Genomic DNA, 24,796 nt, shown 5'->3' with positions numbered 1-24,796 from the left:
CGGTTATGGAGGTAGGATCAGAGCCAGTCGAGGACTGTGCCTTCTAATCCCATCCTGAGTTTAAGGCGTTCGAGTAGCATCACATGGTTGACCGTGTCGAAGGCCGATGATAGATCAAGGAGGATCAGGAGACGGGTTTTGTCTTGGTCAAGGGCTTGAAGAGTGTCATCAACGATGTGGAGCATGGTGGTTTCAGTGCTGTGCCCCGGTCGGAAGCCTGATTGACAGTCATTGAGTAGATGGTAGTTGTTGATGTGGTGACTTAGCTGTAATTGTACACACTTTTCCAGCACTTTCGCCAGGAGCGGAATGTTGGAAATTGGTCTAAAGTTGTCTGGGGAGGCTGGGTCTAGCGACGTTTTTTTCAGAATGGGTAGGACTTGGCCTGTTTTCAGCGAGGTCGGTATTGATCCCTGTCGTAGGGAGGCATTGATGATTGCAGCCCAGCTAGGAGTGATGGATTTGGTAATGGTCGCGAGACAGTTTGAAGGGAGCGGGTCAATGAAGGGGTTGTTGGGGTTCAGGGAGGCAAGGATTTCCGCAGCCCCTTATTATATGCTTGCTGTGTCTAACTTCCCTTTCTTTCCCTGAAAGAAGGGATCTCCCGCTTCTTCGCCTAATATGTCCTACATCATAAAGATCTTTATTGATAGTCATACGCATAATAATAATTACTCTGCTGCCTGTGTGGACCTCAGAGATTGTCATATAAATATTTGTTCATAAATTCATGATTATATCGGCAGCCCTCTTCAGGAACATATCCATTTTTCCAGAATATAGACTGTTGGAATTCCAAAAGAGGCTGTTTTTGTAGACTGCATGGCAGCATATGATGTGCAAAATGTTAAAAACTGGTCTATAATTGAGAACAAAAATGATAGCCTGAAAGGATTAAATTGAAAATCTATGAAAATAGGTGCCCCTCCCTGTAAGGCTCCTAAAGCCCCCCTTCCCATGATACATTGTACTGACAGTTGCCTCCAAGAGTCAGTTGATTTTTCCAGCTTTCTGTATTTTTCTGTGGCTGGAGTGCACATGAATTGCCCAAGTATGTTTATGCAAGACATGGCTTTTTATCTGCAGGGAACAAGATTGTGTTTGAAAACCAGTTGTGTTTTTTTAGCGTACAGGAGGTGTTATTCTTACAATTCCTATTGGTATCAAAGTAATTTGTCTTGAGTCCTAAAACATGTAAGCTTTAAAAGAATACATATTTTACAATAACATGTGAGATTTTTCTTTTTCTAGCTCAGTGCCCAAGTTCCAGTCACAGATTGTTTCTATATTTTAAGTAGGTTTAAAGTTTGAAATCAGGAAATGTGACTATGGAGAGTGGCACAAGTCATTTTCCGTAATACTTTTAACCTGGTCGACCCGTGTTATTTTTGTGTATTGCCCATAAGCATGTCCAATTCGGAGGGAGGGGAAACGAGGTAATCTGCTACAGGAAAAGAGGAATTTGGATCCTCTCAACACTTAAGTCAAATATATCACTAATTATAGTTAGAATAATCTATTATAGTGCTATAAATATTGATGTTACACATTTGTCTTAAATGAAGGTAAAGTGTTCTGAATGGCCATTATCCAACCTCATGTACTGCATACATATTCTACTGCGTCTACTTGTGCCTTCTACTTATTTATTTATTTGCGAGTTTTGTATAGTGCTGGCTAGACCAGAGAGTATCAGAACACTTTACAAGACATGTGAACAGAGACCATAGCATTAATAAAAGGATTCAAGGTTGACATGTTGCATTTTTTTTTATTCCTTCTGAATGCACTATTATATATGTATCTCAAAAGGTATTAAGTAGTACAACATTATTCATTATATATGTATCTCAAAGGGTATCAAGTAATACAACATTATCCATTGGTGGCATTAGAAAAGTCGGAGCCACCATCTCCTAGTAGCATCTTAATCACTTATTTGCTAAATTGGGAGCTTCTAATGAGGATTTGGTTTTCACTTTCTCATGCAAGTAAACTAAGAGACTTCATTAATAACAATAGCAAATATGAACAAGAAAGGAGTGTTTCCTCAGTGCAGCAACGGTAGTTAATAACCTGAAAGCAGTTAAGTGGCTAGTTATGCCTTTAAGGAAGTAATCTTTCCTGCAGAAGAGCTAGATTTGAAATTGGAAGAAAATGTAAGTCGAAATAGTAATGTGCCGTCTAGGAGAACTGGAGTTGAACCTCCAACTTTGCAAGAAGCCTTGCTCACTATAAAGAAAATTGATAATCAATTTCTTGCCCTTCTTGATGTAAAATTTGTGTAGTCTCATTGGTACATTTAATCTTGCATTATTACCCAAATCCCAGATGTGAAAGCACTTTACCAGGCCTTCCATTAAAAGCAGTTGCCTTGGATCTTGTCCCTGGCCTTTGGAATGTAGCATGTAATCATTGTTTTCAAAAACATTCTTTACAAAAATGACTTTCCACTATAATTTTTATAACACTGTTTTCCCCTAACGTTTTAGACTAAGCGAATCTTCTATTCTATTGCACAAACAACCTAAATTTAGCTTTTAAAATATGTATTTGTTAGTTGGAGACACAGTTTCAAAAAGTAGAATTTTATTAACTTTCACTTAAGAACATTATGTAACTCATTTAAAACATATTATGAATATTATAAAAATGGTAAATGCACGTTTATGGATAAAAAGGTCAAATAAGGTTTATTATACATATCATTTGGAGTATATATCGTGATACCTAATAAAATCATAAACATGTCAGTGTGCATGACTGCATATTCACTGAACAAATGAAGGCTAAAGTGACGTTACAGGGTTAGTGGACTACAAAAAATTCAACAAGATACATCTGAGCCCACCTTTCTAACATCAATCAAGAGATAATGGACATAATAACCTTTAACAACCAGCAGAACACAGCATATGTGTCGTGGATGTTACTCTTTTTTTTTCACCTGGTATTCACCCACCTAACAAAAATAATCTCTCCAAAAATGTTACTACATGCACTAATTTTTTTAAACATTTGTACACCCTCCAAAAGGTGTTTGTTCTCTATTCACCTTCATGGGATCATCCATTTCCATGACCCACTATTTTAAGTATAGAAATTGACAGTTATGTATTACCCACTGATAACATACCTCAGGGAGGACCAATGGACACTACTTCATGGTTTTGTAAAAAGTACCCAACCGATTTCTGAGATGAGCATAATAGTATACAACCTTAGAGCCATATCTACAACCTTACAGCAATTTAAACCATCTTTAAGTTGGTCAACCATATATTCTACATTTTTTAACAGGATCTCAAAATATTTTGTTAAGTTTTAGAAATAAAAATCCACACCTCATAAGTGTCTAATATGGCACTGTAAGCAACTACTGTGGTTATAAGTAAATATGCCTGTGAATGGAAATTGGATAAAACTTATGATAAGATGTCTTTGTCGAAATAATACACTTCATAAAAAATTTAAATAATGAGTTATCATAAAATATGTTTTTTAAAAGTGATTTGTGCAAAATATTATTTCGGAACATGATGTGATCACCCTTTTGTAAAATCATTAAGTCTACTTTTTTTTATTCACTTAATTAAATTGGGCAAGTGTGTGAATGTCACTGACATTTTAGTGGACGTATTCACTTTTTGGATATTCTGACGGCATAGTTAAATATTAAACTGACGACTTGCAAGACTGTCCTACTTTGTCATTGCTACATCGGCCAAGAATGCTTTCAAGTTACAATCCACTTTCTCTGAAGAATTAACGTATTGTTCAATATGGATAAAGTTGTTAGACTTAATCTATTGGTTTACTGAAGATCTTTTTCGATATTGACATAATCGGGAAAATAGTCCTTCACATACATTTGTGAATTTTACTGTAGATGGTTGGAAGACCATCAGCAGTCCCAGTTTCAGCCGGTCACTTTGCTTCTACTTGGCGTACCAAGCCTTTTTGATGTACATCATTTTTGTCAATGGTGATGCCTCTGTCCTAAGGTAACACTTCCGTTCTATTCTCTGTCCTTGTGGTTCTCTCTTTTGTGTTGCTGTTTTCTTCTTTTTAAGTAATCCTCCTTGGCGACATCCATGTGCATGCATCCAAGAACATGTATGCTGGATGTGGCTTTTTTAAAAAGACATGCCTTCATTTTTATCTGCACATTTTTATGCTGCGAAAGATGCTTTTTGTTAACATTATGAATTGCTCATAAATTTGAAAGTCTAACAGTTTTATATAGTGCCTCTGTACCGTAGAGGTGCTTTACATGTAACGCTTTAGTTAACTTGATAGAATAAAATTTGTGTTTTTTTTTTTGTGGAGTTTTATATAGCGCGAACTAGACCCGAACCGAATCAGGTATCAGAGCGCTTTACATAGCACAAGTTACGTTTTTTTTTTTTACATGAGGACACACTTTCATTTTTTTGAGGCACGGGGAAATTAAGTGATTTGCCCAGAATCACAGGAGGTTTTGGCGTCGTTACCGAGACTCGAACCCAGGTCCGAGGTCGAGCGCCTTAGCCGTTCGGCCAGCTCCTCTCCCCTCCTTACCCTTGTTGACATGTAATTATTACTTAACATATGACCTGGTAACTTGGTTGAGTAGCAGACTGTTACTGGATGGACATTTTGAGTGTATCACTAACTAGTCTTTAGGGAGTCAACTGTCAGGGTAGTTCAAGAAGAGACTGAAAAGTTCTGTTTATAGAAATTTTCTATAAAAAAAAAAGGCTAATTCAGTTGTGAAATCAGGGAACAGAGTTTGAAGCAGTGGTTATAGAATCCGAGAATGAGTGTTTTTTTTTTCACAGTATTTCAAGTTGTAATGATTTATGGTTAGTACCTGCTAGAGATGATGTTTGGTTTGATAAAGCATTCTGAATAATATTTTCAGCTTGTCATCTTGAGTCATAGTTTCTTTTTAGATTGAAGCTTTCCAGAAAGAGCTGCTGTCTGGTTTACAAAGACATCCTAGGAACATTCTGAAAGCTTTCCAGGAATGCTTACAATTGGCTTTGTGGTTTGTAACTTGCATTTTCTTGCTTTATATTTGCTGGCTTTATTTGTTAAAGGCTGTCCAGAATATCTTTGTCCCTCCTGTGGAGCATCGCCTGTTAACCATCGGTTCTTGTATTCTTCCATGAGTGCACACTTTCTGTAAACAGTCCTTTACGTTTTGTTCGTAATCTTGTCACATTTGCTGTGCATTCAAAGAGAGAGGTCAAATGTTGGGCTCTGTCTTCTGAGGCAGCATGGTGTTTACTTTTTTTCTCGGACTTCAAAGTGAGAGGATTTATGTGACAATCCTGCTGGGTATCTGTGTGCAAGGAAAGGCTGCAAGATGTCATTTTCCCTGGTACACCACAAAATGTAAATGACTGTAAATAAACTTGTACACTTATCAGAATTTGGAAAGCACATTTTTATTGTAATCCTGAAAAGTGGTGGAGACAGATCTTTTAATACGATCAAAAAGAATCAATCCACGTTGTGATGCCATTTCCACACATTATAGTTTTATCAGTAAAACAGTATGTCTGTGCAAATGTAATGCTCATGTCAACTGAAAAAGTTTTGTCTGTAAGGGCAGTGCGCTAACAAACCATGGGTACTACACTCCACAACATTTTACTCCACGACTCACTTCGACACTCTACGACACTCTGCGACACTCTACTCTGCGACACTCTACTCTGCGACACTCTACTCTGCCACCCTCTACCCTGCCACCCTCTACCCTGCCACCCTCTACCCTGCCACCCTCTACCCTGCCACCCTCTACCCTGCCACCCTCTACCCTGCCACCCTCTACCCTGCCACCCTCTACCCTGCCACCCTCTACCCTGCCACCCTCTACCCTGCCACCCTCTACCCTGCCACCCTCTACCCTGCGACACCCTCTACCCTGCGACACCCTCTACCCTGCGACACCCTCTACCCTGCGACACCCTCTACCCTGCGACACCCTCTACCCTGCGACACCCTCTACCCTGCGACACCCTCTACCCTGCGACACCCTCTACCCTGCGACACCCTCTACCCTGCGACACCCTCTACCCTGCGACACCCTCTACCCTGCGACACCCTCTACCCTGCGACGCCCTCTACCCTGCGACGCCCTCTACCCTGCGACGCCCTCTACCCTGCGACGCCCTCTACCCTGCGACGCCCTCTACCCTGCGACGCCCTCTACCCTGCGACGCCCTCTACCCTGCGAGGCCCTCTACCCCCTGCGAGGCCCTCTACCCCCTGCGAGGCCCTCTACCCCCTGCGAGGCCCTCTACCCCCTGCGAGGCCCTCTACCCCCTGCGAGGCCCTCTACCCCCTGCGAGGCCCTCTACCCCCTGCGAGGCCCTCTACCCCCTGCGAGGCCCTCTACCCCCTGCGAGGCCCTCTACCCCCTGCGAGGCCCTCTACCCCCTGCGAGGCCCTCTACCCCCTGCGAGGCCCTCTACCCCCTGCGAGGCCCTCTACCCCCTGCGAGGCCCTCTACCCCCTGCGAGGCCCTCTACCCCCTGCGAGGCCCTCTACCCCCTGCGAGGCCCTCTACCCCCTGCGAGGCCCTCTACCCCCTGCGAGGCCCTCTACCCCCTGCGAGGCCCTCTACCCCCTGCGAGGCCCTCTACCCCCTGCGAGGCCCTCTACCCCCTGCGAGGCCCTCTACCCCCTGCGAGGCCCTCTACCCCCTGCGAGGCCCTCTACCCCCTGCGAGGCCCTCTACCCCCTGCGAGGCCCTCTACCCCCTGCGAGGCCCTCTACCCCCTGCGAGGCCCTCTACCCCCTGCGAGGCCCTCTACCCCCTGCGAGGCCCTCTACCCCCTGCGAGGCCCTCTACCCCCTGCGAGGCCCTCTACCCCCTGCGAGGCCCTCTACCCCCTGCGAGGCCCTCTACCCCCTGCGAGGCACTCTACCCCCTGCGAGGCACTCTACCCCCTGCGAGGCACTCTACCCCCTGCGAGGCACTCTACCCCCTGCGAGGCACTCTACCCCCTGCGAGGCACTCTACCCCCTGCGAGGCACTCTACCCCCTGCGAGGCACTCTACCCCCTGCGAGGCACTCTACCCCCTGCGAGGCACTCTACCCCCTGCGAGGCACTCTACCCCCTGCGAGGCACTCTACCCCCTGCGAGGCACTCTACCCCCTGCGAGGCACTCTACCCCCTGCGAGGCACTCTACCCCCTGCGAGGCACTCTACCCCCTGCGAGGCACTCTACCCCCTGCACTCTTGTAGGAGAGTGCACTTTTTAGGTCTCGGCCTGGCGAAAGCAGCGCATGCGCTGCTCTGCCATTCAGACCTTTAGGAGTCGATACGATGCCCGCGTGCACGCGGGGGAGACAAACGAGACAAAAGATGTGTACGCGGGAATCGGATGCTTTACTGGCAGCGTGATTCACGGGGGACTTTTTATTTCGCTACCAGTAAAGGCAGTCCCTGCGAGCACATCTTCAGTCCGTCCCATGTCGGGCCCACGCTTGGGTTTCTATGGCCTCCGTTAAGTTTCTCTTTTCCTTTTGACAGATCCCTGAAAGCGAGGCTTGTAACGCTTGTTCCGATAGAGGCTTTGGAAACGGCCTCAATTGTAAGGTTGTGATTGGTTGGTCTGATGTGAATGGGCGTTTTCCGGGCTGAATCCGCTTCCCATGGCGGACTGGAGAGCAGGCGTCAGTAGCGGCACTAATTTGCTCTTCAATTCTGGGACCTCAGCTTCAGCGTGGCTTTCATCCCAGTGAGTCGTGCCGTGTCTCCGGTGAGCCCTGATAGGCATTGTTAGAAAGCGAGACAAAGGGGGGCAGAGATCCGTGGGGGGCAACACATTCAGACCTTAATGGGTGTCGGTGACGTCCTCTGTGGCTTACCACTGCGGATTTTGTGTCGCACGATTAAGGGCGTTATGGTTAGGCGAGTGGGTGCACCTTTCGGGCATACTAACATCAAGCTCATTCAGTTGGAGTGAGAGTTTATTCTATTCATGAACTTTTTATCAATGTACGGAACAGTCTGGGGCACACTACAGCCGACCCGATGGGGTGGACCTAGGAAAACCTAGGGTACTGTGGGACTTGGTGAAGAAAAGTGACACATTTTGAGAGATTAAGATGTATGTGCATAACCACTGGTAGTCTAGGGAAGTCTATGGGGCGTCAGTGGGTTATGAGGATGTTTTTGTCATTGGAGTGAAGAGACTTGGTGCGATCAGGGGCATACATACCAGTGAGTTTTTTGGGGGCATTAGAAGCACGCCCAGTATCTTCAAAACTTTGAAGGAACTGTTGGTACCGGGACCTGACATTTTACAGCTTGTATGATACACGTGCAAAATTCAAGCGAGAAAAACTGAATGATATTGAACTCGCAACAGATTGAGATGGTGGCACTTGGAGGACAAGATGATCTTGGGGCCTCTGCAATTGCCCAGTTCCATAGGTGATAAACATAGGGTTCAATGTTGACACTGCCTTATCTATGGGCCTTGAAGCCAAAGCTGGGTTTTGTAAAAATGCTCACGTGACAGGAATGTATTTCACCAGAGTTCAGTTGCTATCCCGGAATGATTATAGTCAGTCCTTTGTCTGGGCCTACGATCTAAATTTATAACAAATCTTTAGTTTAGGTTAATTCAGAAGGTGTCAACTCAAGTGATTGTAGATGGACATAAAAAAGATTTTTGTTTCTATCTTCTACCTGCTCTTCACTAGTTACAAGTAATTCAGAAACATTTTCATGATTTCCTGCCCGATTGCTAAAAAATATTGCACATTTATGTCCATATGTTTAACATTATGTTTAGAGTGGATTTCTGGTTTTGTTGAAGTCAGAGAATGTTCAAAGAATAGTCATGGAATGCTCTGACAAGGTAAGCTTCCCCGGGGTTCAGAAGTTCTTTCGACTTGACAGCATTATTGCAGGTGTAAATCTGAAACCACAGGATATTGCTCTTTTTTACATTTTTACGATGTTAAGTTTTTTGCTGCATTTTATTGTATTGACCGTCATTACATAGTCTTGTTTTATGCACCGTTCTATTTTGTGAGTTACTTTTAGTAACAGTAAAGAAGTTAATAAATGTTCCCACACTTAATTTCTGGGCCAGTCTACATGGAGGAGGGCAAATGAGCTCAGTTCTGATGAGCAGGTTTGTTTACTAACATGTCATAGTTGAAAGACATAACTCATGTTACTTAGTAATGCGACACAGTTGCTATATTGAAGGCGAGGAGCATAATGCTCTGAAATCCAGCAACCTTGCTGTGAATATTCAAACTTTATTCTAAAGAAATAATTGCACATGCAAATAAGGATCAGAATGGAAAATGCTATACATCGTTCAAAACTTTTTTTCCATATCAGCCTGGGGAACGCAAAGACATCCCTAGGCATAATTAGTCATGCATATTTATGAGATTACCAGGGTAAATCCCCCCCCCCCCTCTGCCCCCCCTACTCCTCCCGGTCATCAAGTAAACAATTTTCCAGTTATGACCTTTCATTTTAAATTCCTAATGCAATCTGAGAGTTGTGGACTCTGGCTGCTTAGGTCATGTCTAGTTAGTATGTTGGGTTAATCCATATAACCTGTCGGCTCCTAAATTATATTGAAAAACAAGCTTTGGCAAAGCCAATATGACTCACCTTTTGGACCTACTGTCTTTGCCAATAGTATTTCGGCATTTCACACAGAACATCCCCAATGCTGTGCAGCACGGCGGAAGAAAAATATAAAAACAAGTCTGTGACATGGCTCCACTTCATTTTGTGCGTTTACAAAATGACACTGCGTTTTATTTTAATTTACTAATCCGAGTTGGGTTGATGAAGAAGAAAAAAAGCACAAAGGCATTATCTGAAAACCAGAGGCAGAAGCAACGTGGGCCAGCTGCGAGACCATTTATTAGGACGAGCATTAAAGACCTTTTGTATATACTTGTATTTACTTTAGTATATACTTATATGTGTATGTACTTTGTGGGCTCCGGAGATCACCCCTAGGACTTGTCTGCACCCGCTTAGGGACTTTTTTTTCTGTTCAACTGACTCTATTTACCTATCTTGATAGAAAACGACCAGCAGAGGTCAGTAAAATACCAGATTCAGTTTAGCATTCTCTAGATTCCAGCCCATAGAAATTGTCTTCCACGAGCACCCGTAGACAACAATATTTTTCTAAAATCTTGTATTTTCAGTGGTATGACCACCGAAGGCCCTGATTTTATAATAAAAACAGAAATAAAAACAGAGCTTTGGACTATACCATTTCCTGCTGAAAGGCATTGAAAATGCAATAGGTATCGCCTTTGATTAAATTAAAGCCATTTGCTTTGCTAATGCTATTGTATAGCAAAGCAAATGGCTGTAACTTAATGAAAGGCAAGACCTATTGCATTTTGAATGCTTGTTTATATGGTCACCTTCACTTTTTGCCTGGTAATTGATGTGATTTTGACTGGAAGTGCAATGGGTTCCTTCCTGTTGCCCAGGTCCACAGTGCCAGATCTCTTACCCAAAACTGTGCAATTGTTTCCCCAAATGGCAGTACCTTTAGCACCCTCTGTAAGTTCTTTATAAGTTGTACCCCTGTTACCTAGGGCCTGAGGTACTAAGTGGGTCACCAAGGATTGCTGCAGGAATTTGCTACCCTAAAGGACCCCTCACCAAACACCTGGAAGACTGCCACTACATGCTGCGTGTTTTGGTGCAGACAAAAGTGAACGCTTGACGTGCCACACATCCCTGTGTGCCATGCCCTCTCACACTGCATGTAGTATTTCGAAGTCACCACTGCAGCAGGCCTCACAGCCCTGAGGCAGGGTGCTTTGTTACATGTGAGGGCATGGCTGCATGAGCAGATATGCCCCTGTGCTGGTCAGTTCCATTACTGCCAGTGCAAGTGAACAGAGAAGCCATTTTATACCATGTGTTGGGCACTGGTGAAAACAAGTTCCCCAGCTACGTGATGGCTTCACTTAAAATAGTGATGTTTGGTACCAAACATCTTGTATCAATAATCCCACAAATTCCAGTGTTGGATTTATTAATGCATGCACCTAGAGGTGCCCCCTGAAAATCTACTAGCATCAGGTATGTTGGCTGAGCAGTTTCTGCCAGCCTGCCACCGAGACAAGTTTCCTACTTCATAGGGCGGGAGCCTTTTGCTGTCAGGAAGTCTGGAACAAAGCCTGTCTGGAAAAGGGTGTTTACACCCCCACCCACAGGATGACCTGCTGATCAGCACTCCTAGGCCGGTGAGCTTCAAAGAAGCTTCCCCCCATTGAAATACAAATCTGGCTTCCCTCACAGGAGAGGAGGCCTGACTCCCTTTGTCCAGAGCCCTGTGGCACCAGGACAGGTGGAAAAATTAGCTAGTCATGTAGGTGTGCCCACCCCCAGGGCTGGTACCCCTAAGGTGGTCTAACCTGATGTGGATATGACTTTTCAGAAGCGGCAATCTTTGTGTTGGCACACTTATGAATTCTGGGACAGGGTTATGGTCCCTTCCCTCAGAAAGTGGTCATATTGGGGCTTAGTGACCCCAGGGGTAAGTAGCCCATTGGCTTCCGCCATAATGCCTCAAAATTCAGTAGTTAGGGGAATCCCTGATACTAGAGAATCCGGCCCTGACGATCAACAAAGAAATACAGCGACGAGCTGCAAAAGCAGAAGAGCAACTAACCGAGCAACAACCTGCCGCTCTGTCCGCAGTTGACCCTGCACCAAAGACGTTTCCAAAGTCTGGGAGGGCTGTCTACCTTCAACAAAGACTCAAGGGCTCCCGTGGAGCAGCTGAGCTGCTTCCCTGCATCCTGCAGGTACCCCAAGAAAATGACTAGTCTTGAAATGCTGACGGAAGACTCTGGTCTGCTGACAGGAGACCCCGCTCTGCGCTTCTCCGCTCTGCGCTTCTCCGCTCTGCGCTTCTCCGCTCTGCGCTTCTCCGCTCTGCGCTTCTCCGCTCTGCGCTTCTCCGCTCTGCGCTTCTCCGCTCTGCGCTTCTCCGCTCTGCGCTTCTCCGCTCTGCGCTTCTCCGCTCTGCGCTTCTCCGCTCCTACGCTCTGCGCTTCTCTGCTCTGCCGCTCCCCTCTTCTCTGCTCTGCCGCTCCCCTCTGCGCCCTGCCGCTCCCCTCTGCGCCCTGCCGCTCCCCTCTGCGCCCTGCCGCTCCCCTCTGCGCCCTGCCGCTCCCCTCTGCGCCCTGCCGCTCCCCTCTGCGCCCTGCCGCTCCCCTCTGCGCCCTGCCGCTCCCCTCTGCGCCCTGCCGCTCCCCTCTGCGCCCCGTCGCACACCTCTGCGCCCGCTCTCCTCTAAAATACTTTAATCCACTCTACACCCCTCCACTCTACGCCCCTGCCATGCCCCGCCCCACCCCCTTCATGTTATGACTCTCCATGCTGTGCTTTGCCACATCACTACAGTATACACCATTCCACATCACTACACTATACAGTACTCCTCCACACCACTCTACGTCACTCCAGGAAACTCCACTTTACGACGCTCCAGGAAACTCCACTCTACGGCGCTCCACTCTGACGACCCAGCGCTCCACTCTGACGACCTGTCGACCTGCAAACCAGTAATACAGAAAGTGTAACAGAAAAACAAACATTCTGCAAGGGACCCTGCTTACATACGAGGCAACACTACAGCGGACGGGATAATTGTGGCCACAGCAAGGAAAAGAGCCACTGTACTTGCATCATCAGAGCCACTTCCTGAAAAGAAGAGCAAAAGGATTGAGAAGGTGGGGTGAAAGTTTCAAGAAGAGCGGAGGCACAACGCAGAATCTCTTACTCCAATGCCCTGCTCAATAGGTACACCTACAAATATCGGGAAGTGGAAGAATTGCTTAAACTGCCAGAACAGTACCAAAAGAGAGCAAAGTCACTTGTAGAAGACTATAGCCAACATGTGCTTAAAACAGCACTGGATGCCACAGTCACAGCAAGCAGGCTGCTGGTGAGGGGAACAATACTAATGAGACACTCCTCGCTGTGAGAGTCCGGCTTTAAAAATGATGGTGGGACGCTGACTGAGTGTTGCGGTACTGATTAAGGTATCAGATGGGGGATACTAGTACCCCCTCTTCCATTGTGATTTATTTCAAGAGCCAGACAGATTTGGGGTAGGACTTTGAAATTGACTGACTAATGGGATGCAAACAATATATGGAAACCATTGCTATTAGTTAATGGATTAAGAAAATCTATGATGAACAAGACATGTAAGCCCTGACGAAGTTTAATTGATTTTGAACGAAACGCATTGGCTGGATGCTTTTGTTGCTGGACTTTATATTTTAAAGTGGAATCAAATAAAGGAAGACATTTTTCTATAAACAGATTTGAAGATTTGTTGACTTTTCCTTTTGGGTGCACCATTCCATTCTGCTTTGAACTTTACAAGACAAATGTGGTTTTCTGAACTCCTTGAGATGGCACAGAACAACATGCAGAGACTGTAAGTGTCACACGGCCTGCTCTCTACTAAGGAGAGGAAAGTTGTCCGCCCAGAGCCCAACATCCTGAGTTTAGCAGCATGTCTTGAGGGCATAGAATTCAGGTATTTTGACCTTCCTGCGAGAGTAATAGAACTCCTGAGGGAGGCAAAAAGGCCAGCTAGAAGAAAATGATACTCAGCCAAATGGGAGAAGTACGTGAGATGGTGCCAAATGTCTGGCCTGTTCAAAAGCAGGATGCAATACACTACAATCATCAGATACCTAACTCACCTGCTTGACAGCAAACTGACCTACGCCTCGCTGAAGGTTCTCTTGCCAGGGGGCTATCTTGAAGTCAGTTGCTCATTCAACAATGTAAACTGGAAAACATGTTTCCCATTATGTGTGGCCAAAATGTGTTTCTACAAAAGCCATCTTGAGTGGTCTTTCAAATGTGTGGATTTCATACCAGAGGCATTCTTGTACCCTGCACTCTTCTGAGCTATTTTAATTTTACCATTATTTTCCATTATCCTTTCACACACCTTTATGGAGTAGTTACTTGAATTTGTTTCATCTCATCTCTTTCTGTAATTGCACAACTTGCTGTCTCTTTTTGGAGAAGGAGTAGAGCTGTTTAAAAATCTTTAAAAAGAGGTAAAAAATAAAGTGAATATCAGTGGACAGGAGGGAAAGCAATGTATGGTTTTAAGTGAGGCTAGACTTTACTGATAGGAAAATAAAAACTGTGCTACTTGAATAAGCAAAGACCTGTAAATAGCTAGAACGGTATGTCGTACACAGAAAACTTTTCTACAACTGCTCAAATGAAAATACTTTAGAAATGTGCAATTGTACCCACACAGATCTAGGAACCTTGTTGTGTCCACACACAGCACTCATTGTATGATTAGTATTCATGGCATCGCTTGGTACGCGTTTTCAAAATGCCCTAACTCTCGACTCTGGATGCAGTTATTGTCTGTCTTCGGGGAGAGTTGGTAACTGTGTATTTGTTTTTTTTCCTTTCCTTTCACCATTCAGCTGAGGAACAAACTGAACCAGGAGCAGAATGCCAAGTTGCAGCAACAGAGGGAGAGTTTGAACAAGAGAAACTCTGAGGTGGCATCCATGGATAAGCGTGTGAATGAGCTGCGGGAACGGCTCTGGAAGAAAAAGGCAGCACTACAGCAGAAGGAGAATGTACCAGTAAGTGTCGGGTGCCTGCCATCATAGGCATCGCTCTCTTTTCGGATACTCTTCAGACAGGTTTTCGGAGAGTTTGAGGGGGGTGATGGTGCCTTCCTGAGAACGTAAATTGAGCTTTACCTGTGAACCTTTTCCAAGCCTCAGCTTTGTTAGTGTTTTTTTGTAAGTGTTCTTTATTTTAATTGTATGAGACGATGTGCAAACCACCACTGCAAATAGTCAAAACCCAGCAATTTTATCCATTTTGTGTGGCCCTCTGAATCTGGGATGTGTTGTGTTGTATCGTGTCGAAATGCTGTGTGTGTCGTAATGGAAACATTTCTTCACTTAGATCTCTTCTGATGGGAATCTACCCCAGCAGGTAGTATCATCTACTAATCGTGTGGCTCAAGTTGGCCCCTACATCCAGTCTGCCACCATGCCACGTCTCCCTTCCAGACCTGATCTCCTGGTGAAACCGGCCTGCCCAGAAGCGATCACAACATTGCCGATTCCAGACGGACCTCTTAAAACACAGACTCTTCCCAACATGAGAGCTGGCACAGGATCGCAGACGAAGCTGTCGAATGGTGAGATTAGTCACGTTCCTTTATGCAAATAGCCAAGGGGTCTTTATGCAAGTAGCCATGGTGTTTATTTTCTTACATTTTTGGCTAAACCTGGTTTTCTTTCTAAGTTTGGCCAGATACCTTTTTGCATCTCCATTTATAGCTTTAAATATTTTAAACATTTTAATTAAAATATAATGTATTTCCTCTAATATGTAGCTTTATTTGTTTGTATTAGCTGGAAATGTGTCTTAAGATGATCTTTGGGTATTGTATTAACTGATTGAGCAGAGAAACTGTACATTGACACTGCATTGAGGTGAGCACTATTACTTTCCACTTGTGCCTTGTCAGTTGTACTTTAAAAGATCTTCTTTGTAGCTCTATGCTGAAAAACAGCTCGAATATTAATATTTGCTCTTGCCATATTTTACATTTTAAGTTTATTTTCCAACTGTACCGCTGTTAATTTGCTACATTCAGTAATCGTGAGGCTGAATAAAAGTGACCAATTAAGAATGCGTTGTTTTACAATGACTGTTCTATTCAACTCAACTCCAAGCAGCAGTTTTTTTCTTTCTTCTTGATGCTGGTCTTTTGTATCTCAGACTTTCATTATGTCTGACTGACTGTATCATATGTGCCATCGGTCTTGACACATTTTTACTTTTCATGAGAGTAGAATGTCTTAAGACCAGCAGGTTCATTTAAGGCTTACTCTTCTCTCTGATTCAGTCCACCTATGCAGTGGATTGCTTATCATAGGTCTTCTTTAGAAGTGAGTGCACAGATTAATACTTCACAGAACTACAGATAAGGATCCAGTTGCACTTGTAAGCAGCATTACAGACTGGCTTACCATGGAGTATCAGACTACGTTCTTAGTAGCAGCTGAGCCTTAGCATGTCTACAAATATGTTGAAGGGGTCAATCCCGCCCTCTATCATCACATATCTTTCCTTCAGCCATAAGAGTGTAGCACAGAAAGGGAGGCTCTACTTCCTTTATGACACCAGTACTCTGGTGTTTGGGTACAGGAGTATTGGTAAGTAGTGCCATCTCCTTCCCTTTCAGACCTGCGTATGTTTCCCCACTTCTACATCATTCATTATTCGGAGGGCCTGTCTTGAGAAATGTTGCTTAATTTACGCTTGTAGACTTCCACGTGTCATAAATGTTTGAGCTTTCTGCTGAATTATTGGCAATCACTAAGACTATAAAAAATCCACACACAGGGCATTTCTTTTTTTAGATCTACCCAATCCCACTTATCACTTATATCTAAAAAGCTTCTCATGTACTTTTTTTCTTAGCTATTCGTCTGCATAGACAAAATCCTTTTCTTGATTTTCTTCATGTCGCCTTAATGGTACACAAGCTTCATCTTTCACTCTTTACAGGGACTTTTTTTGTTGTTTTTTTAAAAAAAGCTTTCATTATACGAGTATTATTAACTCAGCAGTAAGGGTTTAAAAAAATGGGTCAAAATAATTGTAATAAAATGTTTCCCTGATTAAGTCCTTTTCTGTTTAAATATTCTGTTGCATCGCACGCCCACTTATTTTACTGTGGATCAATTATGCACTTATATTCATCATTGTCATGTCTGACCCTGAATTAAACCACTTTATCCTTACTTATTCCAGCAGTTCTGCAAATGTATATCTCTGCATGTAAGAGCCAAAAATTGGTCTCCATGAGCTATATAAAATCTGTTATGTAACAATAGCGTCCTGTAGATGTGATAGTTACTCTGCTCACTAACTGATGTTTTCCCTAATGTTCCCAAGTCTACCAGTTTAATATGAAAAGATACATTAACTGCTGGCAAACAACCAATTGCAGAGCCAGTCTTCATTTAGCTCATTTGCAATTTGGTGGTGCCTTTGCCTTTACGTTTCCCAGGGGATAGTACTTAGTGTCTGCTCTAAAGGTTATGGTAGATAAACTGAGAGCACCACAGGCTAAAGTGATTTTTAGATTGAGAGACCCGTGGTAGCGGACTGAATTTATAGTTAAGGGATCTTAACCTCACCTTGATGAAAAATAAATATTTGAAATGTTTGACAGAAATTCCCTCCTCTTCACTCGTATAGCTTTGCTAGTTTAGAATAATTAGCTTTACATATGCGTGTATACAGAATTATATAGGCTATTGTAACTACAGGTCAGTGTTTACAGGAGTTGCTGTGAGGGGAGGTGGTATCCAGCAACAGACATGAAGGGGAAGGGTCATTGACTGGGCTTTGGGAAGAAGGGCGGAGGATAATTTAATTGCGATAATCTGATCTGATTGTCTGTTTCTTTACTAGGCTCATCAACCCAAGGCGTTACACCCCCTCCGGCTGTCCCTGATTGGAGCAATTCAAATGGCGATAACCTTAACACAGGATCAGCAAAAGGAACTGAAAATGGCACAGGGCATGGTGAGTGTTCTTTATGTTCAAGAAGTGCATCTAAAATGAGTAAATATTCAACTGCACAAGTGGGTGCTATGACAACATTTTTTATTTGATCACTGGTGGTACTCGAAGTAACAAACTGTGACAAATTGAAGTTGAGTAACTGAAGTTAAGATCTTTTGTTAGTCAGTTACTTGTTATATGTGCATTCCATGCTTTTATATAGATTTCAGATATTTACCCACATTTTGTTCATTTATATCTTCATTTTAAGCTGGTGACGGCGATGTCCCTCTGAGAGAGAGAGACAAAAAAATGCGCCCATATTCGATGTTCGATTCTGTGGATCCAACCACTGGACTTCCAGTGTTTGGTATGCTGCGTAAAAACCAAAGCAGCGAAGATCTCCTTCGAGATGCTCAGGTACTGTCATACTGAACATTGGTTATCTTTGAATCTAAAAGGCATTCCATCAAAGCTTTAGGTATTAAGAAATTTGATTAGTTCCTACATGAGCCTGATAGCAAAAAGGATTTCATGATTATACTTACGTTTTTTAAATGTCACAGAGGGATATGAACAGAGGAGACTCTTCAGTGGGCCAGTTTACTTGGCGTGCTCTGATAAGAGTTTGTGATCTGTAAAGGAATGTGTGCAACCACTGAATTTGAGGAAAGTGTTCTTTAGTTTAAAGTTTGGGGATTAAACAGAGACTAATATGATAATCCCACTGCTGTTGTTTATTTTGTAATCCTGTTCAAATGTTTCCACTGTGGAGACATCTGAGTTTTGCACATTCAAAGAGTATCCATCTGTTCTGCACCTTACTTCACAGTTCTCATGGAGTCCTGGTGCATTTTAACTTTGTTTTTGAGGATTCCATTGCAACACATCACTTGATCTTGCTTTTGAGTTTGTATTAGTGCTGTATGCTGTTAGCCCGAAACCGGTCTCATGATGCTGGTTTCTGGTCCAGGTAAGACATGGCTTGGCAGTTCGGGCTGGACTGTTCCCATGAGGCAGAGGGTCAAGACTGATTTGCATATAGCCGTGTCTCTGTCCATCATCTCCTTGTGTTTGCTTTAATCATTGACATGTCAGCCAGTTATATAGTGTATGATTGGTGTGGGCGGAATTTAGCTAGATCAGCTGGCTGCTACCTGGATTAAATGCCTTGCATGTACAATTTGAATGAGCCAATTGCAGTATGGGTGTTCTGCTGGTGATCCAGAGTAGTCATCTGCTGGCTTAACTAGATGGGTTATAGAAGTTCTGGTAATGGGTTGTAGTTTAGATTTGTGACACATGTAAAACTGGTGTTTTGTTACTGTTAACCCAGTGTTGCGAAAGACGTAATAATTGGAGTGGCCACATCACTTGCATCTTCATTTGCTCTTTAGGCAATTGTTATTTTTTTAGTTGAAAATTCTATAAAACCGTGCTTTGCCGCTGTCTTGAGATAACCTCTGAATATGAAAGGCCTTTGGTATTTGTTTTGTATTTGTGTTCTAAGTGCGCACAGGATAAAGCTATTACATTAAATTTTGTTTCAAGGGGATTAGTGTAGGATTTCAGGCAGGTGTCGGAGCTTTGTTATGTAGGCAGCTGCCTTTTATGTAGTGTACTAAAATGAGGTAAAGTATGTGTAAAGTCTAAACGACTCAAATTGTCTTACAGGACTTCAAGTAATAATCCCAAATGCTTTCTTTGATGGTAGTGGGGCAAGCAGTTTAGGCTTATCGGAGAGTCAATAAATGAGGCACACATTCAAGAAGAAACTCTAGACCAATTTAGAAAAATCACATAACTGTTTATATCATTTTTTACACCAAGCAATCCGGTAAGTACTTCAGACGTTATCAAATTTCATAGTAAAAACAGTAGAAAATCACAGCTGTCAGATTTGATGAATGAGCCTTGAACGTGGTAATTTTATCCTATGGGAGAAGCATTCACCGCATAGCTAAACTAGCTACACATAAAAACGACTTACAGGACTGTTTTTTTGGACTTAAGGCAAGTAGGGATCAAGGTCCAAAAAAGCAGCAACAGTTCAAATTAGCCTGCCCTGGGGTGTTCAGGTGCTTTAAGAGGTGGTAGCTTCGAAAGCTACACACTTTAGTCAATGGGGAAAAGTTCCTGTAAAAAAAGGCTGCAAGGAGGGTCTGGGAACCAGTCCGGCAGAACCCACTAGGGGACTCTGCTCTTGAGTGTCTCTTGATAGTCTCTGGAGCAAGGCAGCACCGTCGGTCTGCTCAGACTCTAGCTGGGGGGCACAGGTGCAGAGGTGTTTTGTCCGGTGGGTCTCTTGCATTGGAGGCTCTCACTTCTTGTGGTCGACCTGGTGATGGGGGCAGCAGGGCCACTCTGTGCTAGCCTCGGTGATGCCGACGTCCCTTGTCGGTATATCTGGTGTGGAGGGTTGATGCCTGCCCTGGACACTTAACAAGCCTTGGCTGTTGCAACTGCTTTGATACCCTGGGTATTGGTGCTGGCTGGCTCCTAGAGGGCCTGCAGCCCCAAACTTGGCAGGGAGGCGGCTCTGACCTTCTGGAGCACGAAGACCTCTTCCTGTCCTGCTGCTCCTTCGGTGTGTCCGATTGCCAACAACACGGTGTACTGGGCAAATGCTTGTCTGTGCCTGCAGAGTGCAGGGAAGTGGCTTCTCCACTTCAAGGGATATCTTTGCTGGTTGCTGAGGTGCTGGACAGTCCTCCAGTGGTTTGCGGAGGTTTTACGGCTTTTGGATTTAGTCGGTCCCTGCGATTGTTGGGGCAAGCTGCCTGGCAGGGTTTGGCTCCAATCTTTGGTGCAGGTCCTCTGTTCTCGTTCTGTTGGTCCTTCTTCATCCTTCCTCAGTACCCAGTAGTCTAATCTTGAAATCCTGGTGTCAGGGTGCCACCTAAATACTCAATTTAGAGTTGTTAAGGGAAGTGAACGGTAATAGTCAATGGGCTACTTACCGTTTTTTTTTTTTTTGCAAAGTTTTATATAGCGCAAACTAGACCAGAACCGAATCAGGTATCAGAGCGCTTTACATAGCACCAGTTACGTTACATGAGGACAGACACACATTCATTTTAGGCACGGGGAGATTAAGTGATTTGCCCAGAATCACAGGATGTTTGGCGTCGTTACCGAGACTCGAACCCAGTTCCTCCAGGTCCGAGGTCGAGCGCCCTAGCTGTTAGGCCAACTCCTCTCCCCTTGGGGTCGCTACACCCCCTATATGACCATTTCCTGTGGGGAGTGTGCATGACCCTGTCCCAGAGTTAATAATTTCACCAAAAGCAGGATGGTGGATCCCTTCTTTCGTGGAGCTCCTCGGGTAGCTCACCTTAGGGGTGTGACTAACCTGGTGGTGCAACATGCCTACTGCAGAGCTAATTTCCCTCCTGTCCTTTTGCCAAATGGGCCTCATGGCAGGGCGTGGCATCTCTCAGGTCTGGGGGAAGCTGGGGTCACATATGAAGGGCAGCAGAGGCTTTGAAACCTCTTGCCTTGGTTTGCAGATTTACTAGTCATTATGCTGAAGTTGTCATTGTTTCTGACCTCCGAGAGAACAGCTCTCACATTTAGGGGTCAGAAACTCATCTCTGGTGGCAAGCTGGATGATACCAGTCAGCCAGCAGACTAAAAAACTAGTAAGAGTCCGGGATCACCTCTAAGGTGCCCTCTGGGTGAATGTCTGGACAAATTCGATTCTGGCATCAGTATGGATTTCTCAAGACGAGGTGTTTTGATAACAAACACCATTATTTTCAGTGAAGCCATTATGTAGCTTGGTAACACTAGTGCCCAGAATATATATACTTAAAATGGCTTCCCTACCCACATACAATCTCTGGTAATAGAACTAGACATCACAGGGGCATATCTGCTCATGCTGATAGGTCCTCGCATGTAATATACCTAGCCTAAGGGCTCTTAAGGCCTGCTGGAGGGGTTACTTACATATAGTAAATGCATTATATGGGCATTGCACACAGGGAGCGTGCAATGCTGTGTTTTCAGAAGGGCTTGTGCCATTTCACGCAGCCTGCATGTCATTTTTGTGTGGGTCCCTTCGAGTGGCATAAGACATGCTGCAGCCCATAGGGACCCTCGTTAGTACCCATGCCCTGGGTACTATAGGTGCCATTTACTAGGGACTTACATCTGTGCTAAAGTCCTTGTCAGTTGGGCTACAATTGAACATGTCAATTTTAGGGGAAGGAACACTGGCACTGGAGCCTGATTAGAAGGCTCCTGTGCACTGTCAGAGTTGAAAAAACAGCATCTAGTATCTCAAATGGGGGCAAAAAGTGGAAGGAGATCTGTAATGAAGTCCAGCTTCCGACAGACTAGAATACATTAAGAGAAGAGATTTACATTAAGCAGTTTCTGCAGATGGGGAATACTTTCAGATAGTTTTCTATCCCACTGCTGAAGATCCACCTCAGATGTAGTTAAACTAGCTACTCTGTCTTGGATGGTGTTATGCTTGTAATAAGATGCAGCCAAGCTCACAATTTTCTTGAGGCACTCCATCATTGTTAATGAAGGGAAATTTTTTTGTACCGCCAGTTATACTCTGTATGAAAGTTTCCTTTCTCATGGGCTCGGACACTGGTAGGCTTGTTAGTAACAGGGCAGCAGACAGACCTGAAAAAGAAAGGGTTAATGGCGTTTCTTGCCATTTCAAAATGGCAAACTTTAATTGCCAATGGATATGGTATTATGATACATATGTCTTTTGCAGCAGTAGTGTTCTGGTGTAGAGACAAAAACACTATGTTATTGCAGATATTACTCCTAGGAGATCAGTGTTCCCACCCATGCAACTCACAAACAGTGCATCCAATGTCCTACCCGCTGTGGCTGAAGTATTTTGCCTCTGTTCCAGCATGTGTGGGTCTTTAGTACGTTTCCATCATCTAAATTATTATGACTTACCACACTGCCTTAAACTGTGCACATACCTAACCACCAGCCCCTCCCACAAATAGAAGCTAGATACTGCTGCCTTCCCTTCCCACCCATTGGACCTGAATGCTGCTTTAACCTACTCATACCATGTGGCTTGAGCATGCAGCCTCCACCTTGCTGCCCACCTGGGTTTATGCATGAAGATGTTAGCATCTCATTTCCACATTCAACCCACTGCCTCCCATCTCGTGGGACCAAATGTGTTGAGCTTACTCTGTTACTGTCAAGGAGAAGACAAGGTGAAGCTCTTGTTTGTTTCCATAGTAATTGCTTGCAAAAAGGTCGATCCTCCCCTAGCCACAATACCACATACACATGAAAGGGGTGAAGAGTCTACTCGAGGGTCCCAGTTAAGAGGAAAAAGACACAAAGCAGAAAGAAATCACCTGGTAATGTGATAGCTTTATTGAAGATGAAGAGCTTTACAGGTGTTAAGCAACAAGACATAACAAGCATTGGCATAGCCAATAGGTCTCACCTTTGGACCTTATAAGTGGTTAGTTATGTAGCACATTATCCTGGGTGCTGTCCCGCCATGTATTGAAGCATTATCAGGCTTATCTGCACCACTTTTGCATCTTGTGCAGACGGAAGGAGTAAAGCCCGCCAGGGAGAGAATGAGAGAGGGGAGACAGAGCAACACTGCCAGTCAGGTTAATCATCCCCACTTTAATTAGCTGTTCAGCACAGACATAAAACACTTGTATTTGAATGATCTGTCAGCGGGCTGGACTGTACCAAAGGCGAAAACCAAATATTAAACAACAAAAAAGCTCTTGTGTGTTCTGTCACAGCAAGGTTTTCATGTCAGAAACTTGCAATCCACCCCAAAAAAGTACATATATTCCAGAATGCAAAGTAAAAGCCTGCACTGATTGAGACTTGCTCATAGACCTGTGGAACACTAGTCTATGGCCTGGATGATGAGAGGGGGTGGGAGAGGCTGTAGGCCTGGGACATGCAGAGTGACTGACTGGAAAGGGAAACAGGCGGAGGGTGTGGGGAGCGGCTCAGACACATCAAGAGCTCAAAACAGAGCAGGAGGGCAAAGGGCAGTGATACCGATAGAGGGAGGTAACGATGAGGCCCAGACGGGAAGGGGGGAAGGCAACAACACAAAAGCAGTATCAAACTGTGCAGATATATATTTAAAGGGAAACACAAATAGCTTCGCACAGCGGTGACCCTGAAACCCAGTGCAACTGCGACAACGTCACAGGGACTGAGTAGGATACAAGCCTTCACCTCAACAAAAGCGGTGGTTGAGACACAAGCCCTCCTATCTCAACAAGAAAAAAAAAAGTCTGACTTGAACCAGCTGCCCAACGAGGGAGGATACGCATGAAGAGAGACGGCGGTGAAGAAGGAACAGAAAACAAGCTAGAGGCAACATTCAGCGCTGCGGAATAACGCCAGGACTGTGTGCGTGCGCACATGATTGCAGCCAGCCATGCTGAATTGGCTATAGCTATGGCTATGCCAATGCTTTTTATTTTTGCAGGCATACTCCTACAAAAAAATAAAAATCTCACCAGATTGTGAAAGCCTATTGGATTTGTCACGCCATGTTTATGAATGAACTCAGGATGTCAGGCTGAAAACTAGGCGCTCCCAACACTCTTGCTACTAATTTACAATGACTCAATAACTTAAAGAACAATAGGGCCCTCTTGTGTCTATTTGGAGAAATAATCTCCCGCGATAAAATGCACGTCAATCTGAAAAGACAATTTATTCAGCCAAATTTGGTCAGTTTTCCAAGTAGAGATGGAAAAATCATCAAAGTCTTGGAAAAGAGACAGCTGTGTCACGGAGCGTCCCTTGACCTAAAGAGTGAAAGCATGAGGCGAGGCATTGAAAGATTGCTTTGCAAATCCTGAGAAAAACGTTGCTAATTCGAAAGAAATACCAAGCAGGGGCATGCGGAAAGCAAGTGCGGCCGTGAAAGAGTGATGCGCTTAATGAGCCATGACTGAGGAAAGCCAGATGGCGCCTGTGCGTGTGACCGCATGCTCTAGGCCACACAAAAAGCTGTGGTCGGCTTTTTAAAGCACGCTCACTAAATGGCTCGCCAGAGCAGCGCAAGCGCTGGCTCAGACGAGACCTAAAACACTACCATGAGACAGAATAGCTAAAAAGTCTAGCATAATCGTTCAAAAAACGCTCCTAAAAAAAAGATGCAAAAGTCAAGAAGAAAACTATCTTGGGTGGGGAATGGGATGAGTGAG

At 44.3% G+C, this 24,796-nt stretch overlaps 1 protein-coding gene across 3 annotated transcripts in view; it reads left to right on the top strand.

Moving 5' to 3' along the window:
* Nucleotides 1-24,796, top strand: part of TP53BP2 (tumor protein p53 binding protein 2) — a 273,982-nt gene that overhangs the window by 183,780 nt on the left and 65,406 nt on the right. For 2 of the 3 annotated variants that reach the window (XM_078649842.1, XM_078649844.1), the window contains exons 8-11: nucleotides 14,486-14,650; nucleotides 14,982-15,219; nucleotides 17,511-17,624; nucleotides 17,875-18,023. In XM_078649842.1, coding sequence (XP_078505968.1) covers nucleotides 14,486-14,650; nucleotides 14,982-15,219; nucleotides 17,511-17,624; nucleotides 17,875-18,023 — 666 coding nt within the window. The remainder of the gene's footprint in view (nucleotides 1-14,485; nucleotides 14,651-14,981; nucleotides 15,220-17,510; nucleotides 17,625-17,874; nucleotides 18,024-24,796) is intronic. The other variant, XM_078649843.1, reaches the window with a different exon arrangement.

This window comes from Lissotriton helveticus, chromosome 6 (assembly GCF_964261635.1).
Source record: "Lissotriton helveticus chromosome 6, aLisHel1.1, whole genome shotgun sequence".
NCBI classification, from domain to species: Eukaryota; Metazoa; Chordata; class Amphibia; order Caudata; family Salamandridae; genus Lissotriton; species Lissotriton helveticus.
This window is presented reverse-complemented; position numbering and strand designations above follow the sequence as displayed.